At 45.8% G+C, this 22,721-nt stretch overlaps 1 protein-coding gene across 1 annotated transcript in view; it reads left to right on the plus strand.

Annotated features, from left to right (window-relative positions):
• ENPP6 (ectonucleotide pyrophosphatase/phosphodiesterase 6) overlaps nt 1-17,939 on the plus strand; it is a 115,732-nt gene extending 97,793 nt beyond the window's left edge. Inside the window, exons 7-8 of the mRNA XM_026018260.2 lie at nt 11,314-11,437; nt 16,144-17,939. Coding sequence (XP_025874045.1) covers nt 11,314-11,437; nt 16,144-16,349 — 330 coding nt within the window. The 3' untranslated portion in view covers nt 16,350-17,939. The remainder of the gene's footprint in view (nt 1-11,313; nt 11,438-16,143) is intronic.
• Nucleotides 17,940-22,721: the final 4,782 nt, after the last annotated feature.

The raw sequence follows: 22,721 nt of genomic DNA on the forward strand, positions 1-22,721 counted from the left end.
TGGTTCATGGTGGGGAGGGCGAGTGAAGTGATTTGGAGTAATTTATGGGAAAGTAGTCTTGGGTGGGAAGAGTGCCAAAGCCAGAGACACCGCACAACTAATGAGGTGCCATCTCCATTCCAGTGGGAGGAGCCCTGAACCCTCCGGTAGGGTAGGTGGGCACCAGGAAAGCTGCTCTAGCTCTGAGTGCTTTCTGCAAGGTAAGCATCTTGGCAGCAGCACATCCAGCAAGGAGACGCACGGTGCTCCACTGAGTGATTAAAGCGCAGTGATGGGGACCTGGGGGTATCAGCAAGATACTCTCGGTTGTAAGTCATACACCACTTGAATAAATGTGCCCTAAGTAGTAAAGGTTTATTAGCTCACATAACTAGAAGTCTGGAAATAGACAGTTCCTGGGTTGGTTCATCCAGCTGCTCAATCATATCAATCATATCAGGCCCCCCGGTCAGCTCTCCTGCAGTTCTTTTGGCTTTCCCCTCAGGGTCACAAGATGACTGCTGCAGCCCCAACCATCACACCCCTTCAGGTCACCCCAAAGCAGAAAGGAAGGGGTGTGGCTTCTTCTGGTTTGTCTCCTGCTTTTATTAGGGAGCAAAAAATATACCCCAGAATCAGAGGCAGATACGGGTTTTATGGGACTCTGACAATTATAAAATTTGGTGGAGTCTCTCTCTCTTAAAGAAAAGAATATGTGATTACAAATATAAAATAGGTGTAAGGACTCAGGAGAAACCCCCGAGAATGAGAAGCCCTGATGCTTAAGATTCTTTAACTGCACTGTTAATCTGCTTCTGCCCCCACCTCGCTAGCCAGCCTCCCCTTAGGTCTCATCCAGAAACAGCAGCGTGGCTAGAAAATTCCTACCTTGAGTCTGCTTTGGTCCTAAGACCTAGCACTATGCTGCAATGTGGAACCGGGGTGCCAGAGTCACAAGACAAATGTGAAACAGAGGCTGGGGAATGAGGCATACAGGGCCCCTGAAACTTAGATCACGAAGGTGAGGAGGTGATAGGAGAATGAGGACAGAGGTGCTGGCGAGCTGGGGGTGGCCCACTCACAAGGCCGAGTGATGGGGCCTCGTCACCTCCTCCCTGACCTCCCAACATCCCCCCCCCCCACACCAAGGGTCCAAGGACCTGCTCTCCTGCAGGAAGCCTGCTGAATTATGTGTCTTCCGAGAGCCAGTCACGTTCTGATTGCACACCATTTTATAAACTACCTCATACCATGTTGCTTTTGTGTGTCTCACGTGATTACACAACACACAAACACACATTTGTGTGACCCAGAACGAAGTCAGTGAGTTAACAGGGGCTACTCAGGTAACTGTATGGCTTAAGAAGCAGGGCAGAAGCCACTGGAACAGAAAGGAAGAATGCCTAGCGATTGACAATTACTTGAAAAGTTTTTAAAAATATATAATTATTTCCAAAAAAAAGGAAATTTGGGGTGATTTTTTTGAATATTTGAAGCAGGAAGTGTTTTGTTTTGGTTTGGTTTGTTTTTCAACAAAGAAACCAGAAGGAAGAGAAATAGGACGTAAAAAAACAAGATTCTGAAAAGATTAGCGTTGACCCACTAAATATCGGGGCCGTCAACATTGTCTCGGTCCACTTTAATTATTAATGACAGGTGCTATCAAACTAATCTTCATTGATTATGCCTGGTTCATTAGAAACTTTGCAATGACTCCTCCTCCACAGTGTCAATGACAGGAACATAAAGTCATTTTACCTTCTGCAGGTAATCAATCCATCAAGAAAAATTTCTTCTTAAGATTTTGGTCAACAAAAACAGTCACAATCAAGTCCCTCCCTCCACCCGACCCCCTGCCCCTGTCCCTCTCAGTGACTGTGCATCGAGGACATTGTCAGCCCTGAAGGTAACACACTACAACGTGACATGGAACACAAATGTGCTTCTGAGCTCCCTAGCAGCCAGTTCAAAGAGGGAAGCCCAATCGATGACATTACTGTCATGTAGAGTGTCTATAACATAAAAACACAAGTGTTTTTCTGAAAAATCATGGTTGTCCTTGAGTCCTGAGAGACATTAGATGTCTTTCAGCTACTCCTTTTTGTACCTTAGTTTCCCAGACTGAATGAATGTCTTTATCCTTTTACTCCTGTCCTTAAATTCCGTGGACTTTTTTTTTTTTTTTTTCGAGACTCACAGGTCAAAATGATCATTTCTGATTCTACCTTGATATAGCTTTGGGTATGATCTCTTTGTCTTCTGGAAAATCCTAAAAACGAGCGTTCATTTCTTTCCTGTTGCCTTGGTCTTTTTTCTTTTATATCTTCCTGTCGTTGATTATACTTACTTGACTGCAGAGAATGGAAAACTCCGTTCTGCATCTTTGTTCCTGCTCAGGGCTGGGCTGTAAGTCCTCCACATGGTGAAAGAGCGCTGTGTTTGGCTCCGTGGCCTGCACAGCAGTGCACAGTGCATGTGAGGATGTTTCTGTGCACGACTGCACTTTGCGTCTGCAGCAGGGCCAACTTCTCAACCCTGAAAGCAATCTCTGTGGGTCTGAGTTTGGATAGCAGAGGAGTCTTTTTTTTTTAATTAAAAAAAGTTTTTTTTCTGATTTAGACATGATTAGAAAAATGGCTGAGTCAGGACAGATTGGTGCTGGCTGAGGCCAAGAAAATAGACTCCCTCTCCCCTTCCTTCCTCTCTATGGCCTCCATTCTGCAACATGCAAGATTTGGCTTCTTTGGCAACAATGCCATTCCCACAGAAACTCCAACTTTTTGCTACCAATTTAAGTTTTGCAGACTCTAAGGCAGCTGCTCTACTGGGAAGACTTAATTGAGTTCATTTTTTTTAATGGTCACTTAGAGAGCTGTCACTGAAAAAGGTAAAGACAGGGAAGCAGATTGAATCTGTCACCTGGAATTGCACAATTACCCAGTGTGACTGCTGTTGCTGTCACAGAAAAGCAAGCTCCCCGGCCAGTGGCTCCCCACAGTTTGCTTCTGCTCCTGCATTCTTTAGTATATGGACAGGGCAGCAATCCGAGGTGCTCGTATTCCCAGAGGACCAACTAAACATGAAGACTGGAAAAATCCAAGCCACCTACCTAGGTGGAGCCCTGGCCTATCACACCTGCTGGGCTCCTTTCTTCAAGGGCTGCCTAACTGATGCCCCCACCCCCTCTGTCTCCCTAAGACCTGGTCACTGTCCTCTGGAAACCTCTTTGCTTGCACTTGCCAGGCGTCAAAGGCCACACCGTTTCTGAGCCACCCCTGACTCCCCACTCCTGAGGTTTCACTCACCCATGCCCTACACTCATACCTCCCCCAGGGGCACCTTTAATGAGGTTGGACGTGGGGTCACCCCAATGCGGGGTTCCAAGGACCCTCAGGAGGGAGGCCCGGGGATGCTATGTGTCCTTGGCATATGGGATAGTCAGGAACAACACAGGAAATGGCAAAGTGGGGGAAATGCTGAGGGTAGTTTCTGCCAAACTCAAGTGCATCCTTCCATCCTCCACCTCCATCTACATGCGGCACCCCCCCCGCCCCACCCCCCCCACACACACCCAGGAGCCAGGGTCTTCTGAAAACTTTTGTGGGCAGAAATGGTGCAAAGTGAAGAAGAAGTTATCATTAATTCATCTGAAAAAATTTTTGAGCGTTCCCACACCCAGAAAGGCACCTCTCTTAGGCTTTTCAGATACCTTAGGTCACATCTTGCTGTGGGCACACAAAATAAATCAAACTGAAGCACAGATGCTCACAGACACAGCTCAGAGCTCTGGTGGCTTCATGCTAAATGTGGTTTCCAGGGAAGGAGCTGGTCGGTGCCACTCCCCTGCTCAGGGCCCCGCTGCCTCTACAAAAAACCAAGGCCAAGCACCATTTTTTTTCCCTTTTTTTCCATAAAAGCGAAAATCCTCCTTGGATTTCTTTCAGTTAGCTACTGATGTAGTAGGTCTTTTGCAAAACCAAAGTGGTGTAACTCAAACTTTCAAAAAGTGGGGGATACCTGTACCCAAAACAATCCGTGGGCTCCAGTAACATCATGCAGAACCCCTGGGGTGCCCTCTCCTTCTCGGCTACCACCTGTCCTTAGGCCCAGCTCAAACACCATCGCTCCCTTGAAACACCAGCTCTCCCCATTTCCTCCATCCTGGAATTCTCCTGAAAGCTAGAATCCCTCCCTCTCATGCTACTGCTTTTGTTCATCTGTTCTTTTACTCTTCCTTCCTGGTGGGGAGGCTCCTTGAAGGCAGCCCCGTGGCATCTCCACCTTCTTTTTCCTTGTGGAACCTGATACGTGGCAGAGGCTCAGTATGTGAATTAATAAACGAATTAGCAAGTATCAAGACAGTTGATTCTGGGTTACTTATGAACAGGCTGTTGTTCACCTTGCGGGTTTGTCAATCAGTGACCAAGTACACAGAGGTAAGTTGAGTCAGGAAAGCCTTTCTTTGGGGCTCATTACTGGCAGCCCGAGAAGAGATTTCAATAGGGAGGAGGTGTTCAAACCAAGTGATGGCAGGTCTCCTAGCTCCAGCTGGAGGCCAGGGTTGTGGGGGAGGCCAGCTCTCGCCAGCCCCCTTGCCCCCCTACCCCTGCTTCAGGGGGTCTCCCTGGAGCCTCCCCTCCACGGTGTCCCCCCTCACACCACAGTGCTCAGAAAGGTAGGATAGGGCCCCAGCCTGGTGAAGGATCGTGAAACATGGTGGTCGTTCTTGATCTTCTGGACTCCTGTCTGAGTGGAGGGAAATGCAGCTAAGCCAGGCCCAGGCTTCTAAGGGAGGCCAATATTTGTCTCCAGGGGAAAGATTTATTTTGAAAACTGGCAAAGGATATGAAATGCCAGGCTCAATTCTAAGGCCTGTGGTTGAATGGCAGTTAGGCCTGGACCCAAAATATTTGGAGAAATAAAGACAGTCTGGAAAACGTGGCTTCTGAGTTTTAGTGGCAGCTAGAGTGGTGTTGTCCAGGCCCAACTAATTGAGCCTCAGGAAGTCGGATGTGGAGGGCTGGAAGCTGCTTACTTTCTGGGGGTGATTAGGGTCTTCTGGGAGCACACACACCCCCTCTTCACCCTTGGCACACTTCAGGAAATGTGATCCTGGGGAGAAAAAAAAAAGGAGCCCAATGCACACAGTGCTCTCCAACCGTTCACTGTACTCCAAGGAATTCTGTTTCTCTTGAGCCTGGCTGGTTTTGCTCTCTGACATTTTCTATTCAAAGGGATTAGTCTGTGTGTGGCAAGGGGGCTTTTTGGGGTCTGACCAGGGCCTGAGGCCTGAGCATTTGGGTTCTGTTTTAGGAAAGCAGCCTCCCAAGACACAGAAGGAGACACCGTTAGGGAGACGTCTCGTTGCACTGGGGTGTTCCCGACCACCACTCCCATGGGGTTCCGAGGAGTCACGCCAACAGGAAGCCGCTCGGGATAGCAATGGGGGAAGTCTAAGAAGCAGGGCTTTGTAATAGGAACCATCACTCAGACTTAACCCTATCAGCGAAACCACCAGAGCCAGCCAAATTGTCATCACTGCCATAAGAGTTTGAACTGAAGCCACCCCTGACTTGGACGTTATTGGGTGCCTCTTTCAGTCTGAGGTCATGTCAGAAGCTTATATTGTATTTTCTAGGACCTGGGAGGTTCCTCTTATAACTATGTCCTAGGACAATAAAGTAGATTTAATTTAGATAGGTGTTCACATTTTATTTATTTTAATCTCACCAGATTTCACTTGTGTTCCCCAGAGCCCTGCCGATTTGGTGAGATGCCTCACCAAGAGAGGGAAGGGGCAAACCTGGGTGCCTGACCCCACTTTCCGGGAAGAATTGTACTTGTAGCGGTTGAAAAGAGGGGTGATGGTCAAAAAGTTTAACACCCAGTACCCCACAGGCACTGGCCAACAAGACTGGATGAGCCAGTGAGCTCCTGCTGTGGGAAATAGTCCTCTGTGAGCCAACTGCATGACCGATTCTGTGTCCCCCCGAGGCCCTGAATTCTTTCAGGGTCTCAGGGCCTGAGACACAGACTTGGACCCAGCATGGTAATCCAGGATAAATAAGAAGTGTCCTTAGAAAAGGACCGATAATTGAACACAGCCCATGATGGGTACTGGGTGAATGGTTGCCAGGGGTCTCCCAGCATTCTCATCAGCTGGGGAGAGATCATTAAACAGAGAGATTCCCTGCCTCACCCTCACCAACTGAATGCGAACACCCAAAAGTAGGGCCCAGGACAAGCTCAGAGCAGTCTCTGCATAGCCCGGCTTGGGATCCAGCAGTGTAGACAGTGAGCGCTCCAGGTTTCAAGGCAGGGGTGCCCACCATGGCCCCCAGTGAGGGGAGACTGGACAGGAAGTCCAACAGAGCAAGAAGAACCAGACGAGGCCCTCAACAGCTCCACTGGCCGGGGAGGAGATCCCAGAGGGCAGCTTTCCACATCCACATGAAGGGATTTCGTGGTGCATGGCACGAGCTGGAGCCCAGATGTGGTCCTGGCAGCTGGAGGCCCTCCTGTCACCTCAGGAGTAGTTTTCTCTGTGGGCTTAGCAACCACTTTCTGATGTACACTGAGGGGAAATCAGAAGGAAGGGGGGAGAGGTATACATGCTAGCGCATTCCAAAAATGCAACAGTAAAACAACAACAACAACAACCTAGTAGATGCCTTGAGATCTTGCGAAAGCAAGTACCTGGGCCACGAGCAAACAGAAGCCAGTGATACAGATTGTTCGAGCTGCCTCTTGCTTCTTCTTGCCCTTCGTCTACCTTGACCCTCAGTCCCAACCCTACCCCCATATCTGACTGTGCTCCCTCAACCTCTCAGCTCAGCACCCTCGAGGACTGGATCCCCCATCTCGGCGAACTCCGAGATGCCTCCAGGCGTGTGTTGAACCAACTTCATTAACTCGTTCGCTGATTTGGGGCTAAACAGTGAACATTCTTTCTTTCTTTCTTTCCCTTTTTGAATTCTAAGGATGACTGAGACAAAGATCTAGTCTAGAAACTCTAACCCTTGCTCATGAATATCCCCTGGCTTCCCAAAGTCAAGCACGCTGACTGTAGGCCTGTCCACGGTGAGCTGGCGGTGGAGGGCAGGCCCTAAAACGAAAGAACACAGGTGTATAAACCTAACAGGAAAGCTTCTCAGTATTTCCTCGTGTGGAGCTACTTCTGGTTCCTTCCTGTTAGAAATGGTGAATTAGTTTAGTGGCTCATCAAAGGAAGGTGCCAGCATTGCTTTCTCCTTGTGTCTAAAGGAGGGGTCCAGGACAGCTCTGAATGAATTACACTTGCTGGAGATTTTATTTAAATTTCCAAGATAGTGTTCACTGCAGAATGGCCAACATGACCTGGTTGGTGTAGGACTGTCCTGGTTTCAGAACTGGAAGCTTCGTGTCCCTAGCAGCCCCTTAGTTATGGGCCAACCGTGATGGTTGGTCACCCTGTGATGGGCACCACCTCATGCAGGCACTGAGGCTGGAGGACTCCAGGTCTTCTCTCCTCCTCACCCCTGCCAATGGTTTCTGTCCCATGGCTTCTCCCTTCCCATGCATATCCTGTTATGAGGTTGTGCAAGCTTCCCTGCCTGGCATGGCCTCCTCGGTGCCAGGCCTTCCCCACTACCAGAACTCCCAGGGGTCCCCTTCCCGGGGCACCTTGGGGCCTGCCCTCACTCTGTTGGAGCCACCCGGTGGCCTCTCACAGGGGATCCCCCGCCATGCACGCTGACCCACCCCATGAACAGGGATTCTCACCGCAGGCCTCCCCAGTGATTAATCCTACCTCACTACCTGTCCCAGCCCACTCAGGAACCAACACACAGAAGCCATAACCCTTCATTTTTCCTCACCAAAGATAAGCTCTTTTAGGCGAAGTAATGCCTTCCTCACCTGTGCCTCTCAGCCCAAAGCCTAGCAGAGAGCCGGACACAGATTCAGAGCTCCGTGCGTGTCTACTAACTGCAGAACCGAATGAGCAGGCTCTTCAATCACTGCCTCCTGACACGGGTGGTTAAGGGCACCCCCCCCCCCACCGTTGCTAGGGGCTCCTCTCACCAACGAGACCCTGTTCCCACATGGCCTTCCTAGAGCAGGTTCCCTCCTTCACCTCCGTACTAGGGGAGCTACCCCTTCCAGGTGGGTCCCTTATTTGGGCCTCCCACCACCTGCTGCAGGAGGGTCTGGGGTTTCCTGCAACCCTAGGAAATGGCTCCCAACCCTACCATGAGCCCAGTTTTCTTAGTGACCCAAACTTAGGAGCACTGCCCTCCGGCTTCCACATGGACACACGCACAGACACCCATTTACCCCCGTCTCAGCTCTGGCCAAGTCTGGAGCGTCTGGGCGCCTCCCCAGGACGTCACTAGGTGGTACTATGTGGCATCCCTGGGCCTGGTGGACTCCGGGTGGAGTTAGTTCTTCTGAGGATTTCAGCTCTGGAGGCTGACAGGTCTGGGACCCACATTCATCACTAAGACCTCATCTGTATGCACCGAGGATGACAATGTGGGGTACAACAATGACAGGAAAGGAAAGGGAGCCACCAGGAAAGGAAAGGGAGAGAAAATCAACATGCCATTTTGAGGTTAAGGCTGTGCACGAAATGCGACCCATTCAGTCACTTAGGGGAGATGCTTAGCTTCTCACATAAGCAGCCAGTTTATTACTTTTAAAAATCAGTTAAGAACTGTTGTTTCACTGGAGCAACTTGTCACTTTAATAAAAGCAAACACATTCGCCTGTGATCTGACAAAGTCCCATTACCTTCAGGCCGAGGGTCTCATTTGTGGAATTCGTAAACCAGGTAATCCATCTCCGTCTCCCTTTCATCTGTCCCTTTGTCATGGGGGCACATGTGTCCTGCGGGGGTCACAATTAGTGCGGTCGTTAGGAGCAGAATGTTCTACTGGGTGCTGTAGGAATCACTGCCCGGAGCCCGAGAGGGGAAGCGACACCTCCAATTAGCTGACAAAGCTAAGTTGGGATGTGTTGTGATCATCACCGTAGACAGATAAAGAACAAAAATGGCCTAACAGCTTAGAAATGCAGTAAGTTAATACAAACATTCCCATGGAAAAATACAAGCTACAGCTGGAGGAGGAGGGACAGGGATGATGGAAATTCAGGAAACGGAGAGTCAGGGAAATAGTGTGATTTAGAAAGCGGTAACGCCAGGGAGCGATTTATGGGGTGAGACTGGATGGGTGTGCGATGCGATATGACAGCTAAATAAGCAGAGGGGACCTCAGGCCCCACAGCCATCACTGCCCGGCTGCACGGGACCAGAGGCCTGGCCTCACAGCCAGCAGCATCTGGTGACCATCCCGCAGCCATTTATTGAGCATCTATTATGTGGGGCCTGTAGCACGGTCCTGCCCTCCTCCAGAACCTCTGTGAGGCAGGTAGTATCACATCCAGCAGGGAAGCTGCAGCTCGGAGAAGCTGCCCACGGTCAGAACCAGCCTGCAGAACCAGAGAGCGACACCCTGGAATCCGATTTTAAAACCCCTCTTCCATACTTTATAACTGGCCACTGCTCGGTGAGTGGAGAGGCAAGGGACAGGCAGGAGCACTGCAGTGACCTCCAACTGTGGGGTCATGGAAGGTGCACAAGGACCAGGAGACAGCCCCCCGCACACATACCCTGGGTTCCAATTCCAGCCCTGCCTCTCAACAGCTGTGTGGCTTTAGGGGTGTCCCTTAGCCTCTCTGTGCTTTAGTTCCTTCAACTGTACAGCGGGGAAAAGGATATCATCCACACTGGGATGTGGTGACGATCAAGTGAATGTCAGGGCAGGCTCTTGGCGAACTAAACGAATGGCCCTATGATGACTCTCAGGGGCCATCCTGCAAAATGCCGGCTGCCATGCATTGGGCACAACCAATAGATGCTTCCTGCATCTGAAATGTCTGTGATCTCACACCCTGCTCAGCAGAGGTTGGAACATTTGGCACGAAAGGTGAGAGTCTGTGCTGAAGGGCTAGGAATGTGTCCAGGTGGCTCCTCGGGACCCATGGTGCTCGCACAAGCAAGCACCTGCAGTCTAAGGAAATGGAGTTCCTTAGGAAAGAGGGTGATGGGGCAGTGATGGTTCTGGAGCCCATCCCGAACGAAGACTATTGGTGGAAACAAAGATGGAAAAGGCCTGGAGAAGAGGAACAGCAGTGCCTTCTTCAAATGTTTGCCTACGTGGACAGCAGGAGACTCCTTTATCCTGAGCTCCTCCTGAGGGTGGAGCTAGAAAAAAGGAAAGATGGGGGTGGGATGGGGTGGGTGGAAAGTCCTCTGGGCTTCGAGGCTTTGTGTGAAAAACAAGGTGATTAGATCAGACACTCTTTTCCAGTAAGTCTCTGACAGCAGTCGGGTGTCCGCCAATTCAGTTCGGTTCTGACACAGACCTTCTGGAGTTAGAGCAGCCCCGCGTAGGGGGCTTGGGCCCACCAGACTGTCCCCGCTTCAGCTGCCAGCTCCTGGGTCCCCAGGCTACCCACATAAGTGTCCAGCTTGGCTACAGACTGGAGGGTTCTCACGAGACTTTCAGGTTAGAAATGTGCTCTATTTATGGTTAGTTTTATTACAGAGGCTACACCTCAGGAAGAAGTGAATGGAAGAGAGGCATAGGGCAAAGCATGGGGGCTGAGGGGCACAGAGCATGCATGCTGTCTTTGGGGTCACAGCCTTCCCAGCACATCAGTTTGTCCAATGATCCAGAAGCTTCCCGAACCACGTTGCTCCAGGGTATTTATGCGGGTTTCACTGCATTAGGCATGGGTGACTCCATCGTGGGCCACAAGACTGAATGCAGGCTTAGAGGTCAGAGGACGTCTCCATCACATGGTTGGTTCCTCCAGTGACCTTCTGGAGCCACCAGTCAGCCATCTCATTAACATACACTCAGGTAGGGGAAAAAGGGACCCATTATGAATAAACAGAAGAAACCCCATCACTCTGGAAATTCCAAGGGTTTTAAGAGCTCTGGGCCAGGAACCTGGGACAAAGGCCAAATATATTTTTCACTGTACCACAGATACACTTTAACATCCCTTCTGTCTCTAACGTGATATATTTAGTGGCTTTAAAACTGATTACGAGGTACAGTTCTGCTTCGTGTAAGAAAATACCTTTATAACCAGAGCTCTCTGGCAATTTCATGGGCTGCCTCCAGAGGTCTGAGCTACCTGAGTAGGAAGTGATCCAGTTGAGGTTGGATGACCCCAGTCAAGAATGCTGAGGAGGAAATCCTTACATTGGGGGGTAGTTTGGGCCAGATGCTCACTCCTCACGAAGGTTGGGGCACGGTGTGACAAAACTGCCTTGCTTGGTTTCAGAATCGAGAGACACTTCCTTTTTGGATGAACAGCACTGGCAGGAGGGAAGGCTGGCAGCACGGGTGGCACGGCTATGACAACGAGCTCATGGACATGCGGGGCATCTTCCTGGCCTTTGGACCCGGTAGGCAAGAAATGACCCAATTCTTTGTCCTCTGTTCCCAAGGAAGTGTCTCCGGTAGGGGCTGATAGCACTAATAAAGGCCGAGGTGATTTCTTTATGGACCCTCTTTATGAGCAAAGCTGAGCAAACCCAGCTGGTCTCCATGAAACATCTTTGGCTGGCTGGCTTGCTTTCAAATGCTTCTTAGGTTTGGCAAATGTGGCCAAATACTTTTCCTTGTAAATTTTAAATCTTGAGTGCAGTGAAGAAAATGTATTCCACATGTTTGTGATTCATTTTTGACTTAATTCATCAAAATGTTATTTCACAGCTATCTGATGTCCAGGAAAGCTTATCAGACCCCAGGTTGCTGACAGCTGTGAGTCTCAGAGTTGACGTGATCGCTTCACAGGGTCTGACTCTTCCACAGTTCCTGTCTAGAGCACCCACCTCAGTGGGGTCATTCATTTTAGGGCCCAACCAGAAGCTGGGATGTGCTCAAAGCTAGCCTAGAAAATGACCTTGAGACTGACTTTGAGAATGAGCCAAAAGGCCCAGGGGTATCTTGGATGAAAGCAAATTTACTCTGCCATCCTAGACCAGATAAACTTCTGAGGCTGGAATAGAGGGAAGATGTAAAGGGTCTATTTGGTCATTTGCTTTAACTGACAGAGGACTGTAAATTCACATTGTGGAAAAATTGATCAAACACTCTGGAGATCATACTATGACCTAAATGCCTCTCTTTCTTTCTTTCTTTCTTTCTTTCTTTCTTTCTTTCTTTCTTTCTTTCTTTCTTTCTCTTTCTTTCCTTCCTTCCTTCTTTTCTTTTTCTTTCTTTCTTTCTTTCTTTCTTTCTTTCTTTCTTTCTTTCTTTCTTTTTCTTTCTTTTTTAAAGTAGATGTGGGGGAGACAGTCAACAGCTATCAACCATCAGTTGACAGGGTCATAAGCTGGTCTTCTCTCTTACCACTTGTCCACTCTCCTTATTATATGTAATAAACTACCCCAACATCCATATTCCAAATGCCATTTTTCTGAACATAGATCGGAATGTTTCAGCCCATGAAAGTCCATGCTTTCCTTTCAAAGTATAGCAAGACAAAGATACATGTCAACCCCTTTCATTCCATCTACCTTGGGTGATTTACTACAAAATAGCTGCTGAGAACAATTGGGTGTCCATTTCTGCATTCTCCTTGGGAGCCCCTGGCCTCCTGAGCTTAGGGAACACACTGCTCCAGATCCTTTCCCACATGTGCTCCAAGTTCCCAAGTCCTGAAGTAAGTAAGCATCAGTAGCAGTAGCAGCAGGCATTTATAGAGTGCTGACTAGGTTCACAACATTGGTCTAAGAGAGTTCAGAGGATGCTGAAGCGGATTGCCATCAAGCAATGATAGTTAGCAGGTGCTCCCTGGCAACCAAGCCTCAGGTCAGATATAACTTCTTATTCAGCATTAATTAATATAACCTCTAAATTCAACATTAATTCTCCAAAGAGTTCAAAAACATAATGTGGGACGGAGCCTTTAGGACTTTGTTGAGGTCAACTGTTGGTTAGATGAGGTTGGAGACTTTCCAGGGCCTTGGCCTTTATTAAACTTCAGGGCGCTATTCAAAAGCATCACCTCCTTCTTCCTTAGAGGAGAGAAATGAGATCATGAATGCAAACAGTTGTCAGTTGAAGGAGTGTTTATAAACAAGAGTCTCTGGCATAAAGAGGAAGGGAATCTAGCCTCAAACCAAAATTTTAAAACAAAGTACCCAAAGCCACATTAGTTTAAAGTTAAATTCTGAGGGGAAACTTTGTCCATCAACAAAGGGCTCCATCATATGCTCCTTTAAAACTAAAAGCCTTAGTCTTTTATAGACAGGTAGATGACCTCTGATGAAAATGGACTGGGCCAATTGCAAAAACGTTTCCAGGCAGATACTGCCTTGAGAGCCTCCCACAAACCATCACGTTTCTGGCTCCAATTCTCATGAAAGATTGAACAGCTTTACACACTGCCTGTTTACTCAGAAGGAAATCTAAGAGTGAGGCCTTTAATAGCTATCTAGCTGCACTTTGAGATAAAGGTACATCCCTCCTGATTAATTATATGCGCTTCTCGCTTAGGGAGGAAGCTGGGCATCATTGCGGCTGCCCAGATACAGCTTTAGACGTCAGTAAGTCTGGTCCAGCAAAAAGAAAAGGAAATAATTCTGGAAGATAGCCTCTCTCTGGTTAATCCCAGTTTCTAATTTGAACAACCTAATCTTGCCCTGGAGAACTCCACATTTTAAGATAAGACAGCAGAAGTGTGATTCAGTGAGCTGCCTGTGAGCTAGCAAGCCTCCCCCGGAAAGCAGCCCAAGGTGGCCAGGCATGGCATGGGCTTGCAGAACCTCTTCTCTTTAGGAGAAACAGTTTCAATATCCACAAAATTTAAATTCATGGAAATAACCTGGATTCCCAGCCCAGGTGCAAAATGCCACCTTGAGTTAGCAGAGCTCGGCCAGGTCCTCCGCAACTGGATCTGGTATTGTTTCGCTGTGCAGGAATTTTCTAGAAGCTCTCATTCTAACCTGGATCCTCTAGTCATTGGGCCCAAAGTCCCAGCGCTGCAGCATAGGAAGTCATGAACCAGATGGGGTGGGACAGAAACCCAATTCTCCTTCCTGCTTACGTGCATAGGATTAACTTCTGTACTTTTCAATGTAAAATCTTTTCTAATTTTTAAAAATTTTTTTGTCAGCAGAGTTTGATCTCGGTTCTTCCTGCCATATGTTAAAGACATGGGTATTTGGAGGGCTGGGGAAGGATATGTTGGGTTTACTATTGTCTGCCAACCACACACCCTCCCCACCCACAAGGACTTGGTCACCATGTGCTGGGGCAGTGTGGTCGTCACGTCCACGTCCATGGCAAGTAGGAAGGAGAGAGAGGAGTTGCTTCCACCTTCCTGGGACAACCTTTCCATGGAATTCTCATACCACAGCTGATTCTTCTCTGGGGAAGTCTGACCACTGTTCTTACCTAATTGTAATTGCCTTGCTATTAAGGACTGGGATTCTGGGGCAGTCCTAAAGCTCCTCTCCAGGGAGGTTCTGGATTTTAACTAGTTTTTACCATGAGGTGATATTGCCTTATTCCTTATCCATCCTGCCTCAAAAATGAATTGAACCATCCAAATAATTTAAATGAATATTTTCAGTACCTAGTTTGCCCTTGCTGGGTGTTTATTCTACACGCTTATTAATAAGAATAACTACCAGTCATTGAGTGAATGTGGTGCGCTTGGAACTATGGTTTAAAATGGTACCTTTTTCATGCCCATTTCCGGAGTTTATCCAGCTAAGTAAGTGACTGTGGGCTGGTTGTAGAGCCTATTAATTTCTTATACTAAAGTCAACATTAATTCTCCAAAGTGAACAAAACCCATCATTTGGGAAGTTGCCCCGGATCTAACATATTCTATGGCAGCTTTCTGAATATGACTTTCTATATTTGTAATTTCAGGGTTAATATAAGAGCAGGATTTGGTGTTGGCACTTCTGGATTATGTCGCCATTGGCGCTTGTTTGCTTTTTAAATAAAGTATGTGTGATCATTTTAGCAAAGCAATTATAAAGGATTATTTTCTAAGGTAGAAAATAAAAGTGGGCTTTACAGCCCCCAAACTACCCTTTTCCTTTCAAAGTCTTGCACGAACTAAAAATACATGCAGAGCCCTTTATTGATGGATAAATTCTCCTTCTTGAATTCAAGCTCAATGGAACTCTGGTTTGGGGCCCATGAGGGAAACTGCCATGTACCCTACTAACCTCTTATACTCACTCTTTGAACAGACAAGTACTTCGCATCCAGCCTCTTCTCTGCCTCCTGTAGAGAAGGCGAAGGTGCACTCTCTTGATTGAAACCCCTCTGTACTTCCTGTGCTGTGACCAGCTAGCCCTGACCTTTATATTCCTGCATCACCCCTGGAGCAGCCTCTGGGTGGAAGCACAACACTCTTGTCCACCAGAGCTCTCAGAGCCTTCATCTGGGTCCCTAGCTCCAATACCAGTTTGCTGGAAAACATTCCACTCAGCTAAGTTATTTTATCTGCCAGTGAAAGACTCTATAGGAGTATTCAGTTGATTTTCCAAACATATTTAAGAAACCACTGCTCTTGCTTCTGAATTAGGCAGCACAGAGGAAACCCTACAGATTCACGTTCTATTAAAGCCCTGAGACCCTGATGTGGCAGGAAAATGAAGAAATGTTTTTGAGTGGCTATGGGGGCCCCTGGCCAACCAGTTGTTGCTAGAGAGATGTCCTGGAAGATAAGCATACCTTGTGATTGGGGTTTGAGGAGCTCAGCAAGATAGTCAACCTTCTGTGACCACACTTGCTCTCCAGTGCTCTGCAGGAATCAGCAGCAAAAATGGAGATGCCCTTCTGCCTCTCCGAGATAGCTCTGCTGTCAGAAAGGGACCAGAGTTTCTCACAAAGACAGTCTGCTGATTTGTCCTTTTAAAGAAACTCATCTCCATGAGGCATAGAAAGCAGCTTCCTTTTATAAGCTATGCACCTTCTAGATACCCTCCCAAGTTCACAATGACTTGGCCATGCCCCATCAACAGAGCTGATTTCTAGTCCCAAAGCTGCCTGGAGCCAGAGTATAATTCCCTGTGCTGTGACTCGGCCCCTTTCTGCCCAGGGAGTGGCTGTGACAACTTGTTTGCTTGCCTTTCCCTTGCAGATTTTAAATCCAACTTCAGAGCTGCTCCAATCAAATCCGTGGATGTCTACAATGTCATGTGCAACGTGGCAGGCATCACTCCCCTGCCCAACAATGGGTCCTGGTCCAGGGTGATGTGCATGCTGAAAGACCAGGCCAGCTCGGCTCCGTCTGTCCAACCGAGCAGCTGTGTTCTGGTCTTGATTCTCCTCCTACTATTTGCATAGATGCTGCTATTGTCGTTTCCAAACACTCAGCCAAGTGTGCCTCCACGGTGGGGCAGTTTTCATTTTATATTTGAATAATAGCTTCATTAACACAATCAAGGCCACAAAAATTGTAAATATACTGTTCTTGGATGATTCCATACATAAAAGTCCTTACTTCTTAAAAAAAAGAAAAAAAGAAAAGAAAAGAACGAAAAGAAAGCACCAAAAACCCCAAGCTTTATTTTTTCTGGAGGTAAGGAAAATTCTAGCTTTTCATTGGTTTAACTATATGTCATTTCTGCATCCTTTTCCTGCAGTTACTCAGATGAACTGTCTGAGTAGGAGCCTATCCCTGGGGCAAAAAGACTGTAAGTGGATATTGCATGGAGTCTTGGGCTCCTCTCTGTCCTGCCTTGCACAAAGCAGGCCCTCGTCTGTGTCCGGTCCACACCCAGGAGCCATCCTTGGGGTCTATGGCCACAATCCTGTACTGCTCCTTCCATCCCAGAAAAAGGAAGTCCATATAAAAACAATAGCTGTCTTCTCTTTGTGGTCCAGCTCATGGAGTTTTTTTCATTTTATACCAAGTCCCAGAAAAGGCATATTTTAGCTTGGACCACCAATCAAAAGCACTAAGGATTGAAGAACTCATAGAACAAGGGGAAAGATGTGGGTGCTCTCCCAGTCTTGAGTGCAGAAAAATTTCTCCCTTGCCTTGAGGGGCAGAAAAGTTTGCAGTGGACCCAGGCTTCTGTGAGGCTTATCACAAGTCTGTCACAAAATGGGGCCTTGCACATGGCAGGCCCTGCATGTGTGGGTGGACTAATGATCCCCAGACAGACAGCCTATAGCAAAACCTGGCCTATCATTACAGTCGGATACAGTCATTGCACATCTTGCTGATGACTTGTGGACATGTTTTGCAGAAGTCTCTGTTCTCTGCTTGGAATGGTGGAGCATTAAACATAAGTTCTATGCATCAGGAGTCCTGGAGCAAGGCCTGTTGAATAATCCCAGCAAAGCGTACCCTGCGGGACCCAGAATCCCAAGGAAAATAGTGGGGGTGGGGTGGGGAAGGGGGAGAACACGATGACACCCTTGGTCACTAACCAATTAGCCATTTGATTAGGAAACAGTTTGGTCGAAGTGCCACCTCAGGGGCCTACATTTTTTGGAAACCCCTAAGAGCCATTGAGCCAGAGTTTGAACGTTTTCAGTTTAGTCATCCAGATTTGCTGTAGGAAATCTTGCTGTGAAACAAAGAATAACTGCATGTTTAAGTGATCAGAGTCACATACACATATCGTTGCATTAACAGTGAGTTTGCACTAAATGGAGAGAGAGCTGCAAAAGAGACTGTCAGGAAGACACAGCACATCAGGTCCCCACAGGATAATGAAGCCCTTTTATAGTGTTTGCCTTGAGAAATGAGCGTCACTCACCCTGATCCGAGAAGGCTGGGAGCATCTCAGCACCTTAAATCATGAGAGCAAAAAATCACTACTTAAAAAAAAAAAAAAAAATATATATATATATAGACATATATATATGTAAAAAAATATATAGACATATATATATGCCAAATTTGTCATCACAAAAGATTTCTACGGATTTATGTAATATGTTTTATAAGTGCCAACAAACCATCGAATCAATTAGAAAGAAGGCAAATCAGCCTTTGTTATTTGGCTGAAAGCAAACTGGTGCTCTCAGAACATTGGGCGGTGGCTGTTGAAAGGCATCCATTGTTCAAAGTGTCCTTTCTCCCGAAAGGACGGTGTCCTGATGAATTCAGTGGAGCCCACCTTCCTCCCTTATGAAGGAAGGATCGCTAGAGAAGATATCCAAGTGATTCAGTTCAAAGTGGATCATCAAAATCAAAAGAGTACAAACACGCACATGCTCTTACATTTGCCTTTCTTGCTCTGTTCTACCCTTTTCCCCTCACTCATCTTTAAAAACTTCAAGTTACACACCAAAATCTCAGATATTTTTCTGACAAAGTGTAGCTAATAAATAATCTTAAATAGATGAATAAGAGTAAGATACATTTGGCATCATGAATATTGGTAAAGAATAAAGAAAATTCAGACACTAAGCGGAGAAAAAAAACTTTTTTCTAAAGTAATGCATACATTTTAGCAGCCTAATTATTTGGCTAGAATGTTTTCCCTTTGATTTTTATTTTATTTTATTTTTTTTTCATTTTTTTTTTTTTTTAATTTTTATTTATTTTTGATAGTCACAGAGAGAGAGAGAGGCAGAGACACAGGCAGAGGGAGAAGCAGGCTCCATGCACCGGGAGCCCGATGTGGGATTCGATCCCGGGTCTCCAGGATCGCGCCCTGGGCCAAAGGCAGGCGCCAAACCACTGCGCCACCCAGGGATCCCTGATTTTTATTTTAAAACTTTATTTTAAAGTTACATTATTTTCCCCAGGAAAATTCTTTCTCTAAACCTGTTCTGTTCCTTTGGAGTAAAATCTCGTACATGTAGACGCCTTTTCTCCTGGATTATTTTGCGACTTCACTGCTAATTCCAGGGGGAGGATAATTGGGTTGACCTGAAAATACTGAAGATAAACCAAAGGAATGATCCTTACCTTAAAGATGAGATGAATGGCTACTTTTCCCTGCCCAGTGTCTAATTTCCAAAACCCAATTCAATTAAGTTCTGAAGACCTAAGCATAAATTAGCACAGGCCCAGGGAATTGCTTCTCGTCTCAAAGAGCTCTGATTAGAGAGTCCCAACTCTTTCTACTTTTAAAGAGAACTTGGAAATGCACATTGATCTGAGTTCAGTCACCGACGGCCGTTTGCAAACTTCTGGGATTATAGGTATCATCTGACCTGCTGCCAGAGATGTAGATTCAGGGGATCTGGGTGGGACCTCGGGCAACACTTATAGGTTTGGGTTTGCTTGAAGGTGAAAAGGGTTCTGGTTTGACCTTGGTAGACTTGAGTCTCCTGACAGCAATTTCATAATCCACCAGTTTCTCCAGAGGTCATTGGACTGGCATCGGCTACTGGTCCCAGCTGGGTCAAGCTTCAGCTCTCTCTAAACCAAAGCAGATCTGCAAGCCCCAGGGATGGAGAGAGGCACCCAAAGGGGCAAACTTGGCTTCTCTCCATCCTATTCCTATGAGTCTAAGATTTCCAAGAGTGTTACCAAACAAACTCATAGACATATTTTATGAATTTTCTAAAAAAGTGTTTTGCATTTCTGTAAATATCAAGAGATTTCCTAATGTGGTTGTGTGTTTAATCTTTTTAAACAATTTGTGATAGACCAAAGTCAGCTCTTGTAAACTATTTGCTAGAAGGAAGGGAGGTGGTAGCCTTGACAGACTGGTTAAAAAACATGTGAAACTCGGTCTCAGGTGTATGCTGTGAAAAATGTACTTGTGTGTGTGTGTTGCTTTGAAATCATAAAATAGCACCTAGTGCAGTGCTTCAAATGTTTAATAAATGTTCCATAAATATGTGTTGAATGAAAAAAAGAAAAATCTCATTAAGGAGACCTGCTTACACCTCAGATATTCTCTTTGTCTATAGTTCCACAAATTAAAAGAATGATTCATTTTTGGCTTGCTGTCTTTTCTTACACTCAATTGATGATATAATTATCCTTTGATCCATGGATTAAACATATTCAGTCCCAGGCTTATGAATTTGATGTTGGGGGGAAGGAAGGAAAAAAGGAAGGAAAGAAGGAAGAAGGAAGGGGGATTAGATTTTGAATATACTAAGCATATTTACTTTTAGAATAATAGCTTTACCGAAATTTAATTCATATAATTTATCCACTTAAAGTGTACAAGTCACCAGCTTGAGTCGAGTCACAGAATTGTGCAACCATCACCACAATTTGAGAACATTTTTACCACCCCTAAAGAACTCTATATCCATAAGACTTAGGGGGGTCAGTCCCCATTTCCTGCCCACCCACCCACTCCACCACCACCACCCACCTTGGGCCACCACTAAGTTACATTCTGTCTCTACAGGTTTGCTTATTTGAAGTATTTCATTAAAATGGAATAACAATATGCTGTCTTTTGTGGCTGGCTTCTTTCACTCAGCATAAGGTTTTCAACGTTTTTGCATGAATCAGTACTTCGTTTTTTTTTTGTTTTTTTTTTTCCAAATAATACTCCATGTATGGAGTGGGTACATTTTATTTATCCTTTATTTAGTTGATGGACAATTGGGTTTTTTTCTCACTTAATGGTATGAACATTGGTACTCTGGACATTCATGTACGAGTTTTTGTGGACATATGTTTGCATTTGTTTGGAGAATATACCTGGAGTAGGATTGCAGGGTCATATGCTAACTCCATATTAAACTTTTGAGGAACTATCAGACCATTTTCCAAATTGGCTGCACCATTTTGCATTCCCACCAGCAGTGTAAGAGAGTGCAAGTTTCTCCACATCCTCACCAACACTTGGAATCATGTCTTTTATTATTATTATTATTATTATTATTATTATTATTGCCATCTTAGCAGGCATGATGTGAGCTCTCATTGTGGTTTTGATTTGCATTTCTCTAATGCTGAATAATGTTGGGTATCTTTTCATGTGCCTATTAGCCATTAGCAAATCCTTGCTGAAGAAATATTCATTCAAATCCTTTGCCCAGTTTTTTAAACTGGATTTTTGCTTTTTTATTATTGAGTTGTAAGAATTCTTGATATATTCCGGATGCAAGTCCCCTAGCAGATATATATTTTGCAAAAAAATTTTCCAATCCCTTGGGTTTTCTTTTCACTTTGATAGTATCCTTCATGGCACAAGTTTTTAATTTTGACAAAGTCCAATTAATCTATTTTTCCTGTTATCACTTGTGCTCTTATGACCTATCCAAGAAGGCTTTGCCTGACCCAAGATGGTGAAGATTTACTCCTTTAATTTATTCTAGGAGTGTTACAGTTTTAATTTATATTTAGGTCTATGATCCACTTTAAGTTAATTTTTTGTTTATGGTGTGAGGAAGTGATGCTAATGCATTTTTTTGCCTGTGGATATCCAGTTGTCCCATAATTGTTTATTGCAAAGCGTATTGACTTTTTAGAGAAATGTGAAAATTATTCTGTTGGACCTAAACATTTTAAAAAAATAATCACTCCAGAAATGTGATTTTTTTTGTGCTTCAGGTTACACAACAGTGGATATGCAATATAGTGTTGTTTCCTCATACTCCCTTTGACTAGGCTAGACCTCCGCTATAGGAGGTCTTTCCCTCTACAGACTAGCTGCACATAACACACCCTGTGGTTCTTTGTCATACTGATCAAAATTCTAATCATACAATAATTAAAGTTCTTGTTTAATATTGCTTTTCACTGGAATTTCCATTGAGAAGGGTAGTGACAGTGTCTATCTTATTCACCCAGCAAAGTGCCTGGCACACAATGGGTATTCAATGGATACTTGTTGAATGTATAAATGACTTTGCATTATATTGCATTTCCCCCCCATTTTTATAACTGCTCCCTCCTTCCCCCCACACAGAAATCACACATACTTTTTAAAGCTCCTGCTTCACCATTTTAATCTCACCTCTGATATTCTTATCTAACCCCACTTTTCCTAAGTCATTATTTATCTTGCTTTTCCTTTAGCACTGAGAAATGTTGCACCTCACAGTTATTCTTTATTTCTATTAACTTGAATTCATACACATTCTATTTTGAATGAGTTTGTTTTGCATGCTAAATATGGAAACAATTACATTTTTCTTCTCTGTCTCATTAGATTATAGTTTTCCTGGAAGCAGAGAGCTTCCCTCCCTCCCTGCCTCTTTCTTTCTTTCCTTCCTCCCTCCCTCCCTTCCTTCTTTGGAAGGTCAGGATTTGAGGGGACCCTAATAATTAGCATTTCTGCTTCCTAACTTTGTATATAATTGAGGTAGACCCAGGGTTTGGTAGGTGGAGAGTGAAACATCATCTTTCTTGTAATTTGAACAATTTGGCTTATAGTGCCACACCTTTGAATCACACAGATTGGCCCACCAAGGCACTGCACCTGTAAGTGCTCTGCAGCCTACAAAAAGGGAAGCAAATGATGTGTCAAGCCCAGAAGCACAGAGACTAATCCACAGTAGTTCTGGAGTCAGTTCCCTGAACACTAAACACCTGCTAGGACTTTTCTTCTCTTTACCACCCAGCACGTTCACTGGGCCGGGACAGGCTCTTAAGGAGGATCGCTCCGGTGATTCTGAAGGTCACCAAAGTGATTCAGGAGGACCCAGTGTGGCCTGATCCATGGTGAGGCCACACAGAACTGCCTGTAACTTGGCCCTTGGAAACAAGCTCCAGGTAGTTCACTTCACTTTGCCCTTGTTTGAGCCCACCTGGCTTCCCTGGCCTCTCTGCTGCACTCG

The sequence above is a fragment of the Vulpes vulpes genome, chromosome 7 (genome assembly GCF_048418805.1).
Source record: "Vulpes vulpes isolate BD-2025 chromosome 7, VulVul3, whole genome shotgun sequence".
NCBI lineage: Eukaryota > Metazoa > Chordata > Mammalia > Carnivora > Canidae > Vulpes > Vulpes vulpes.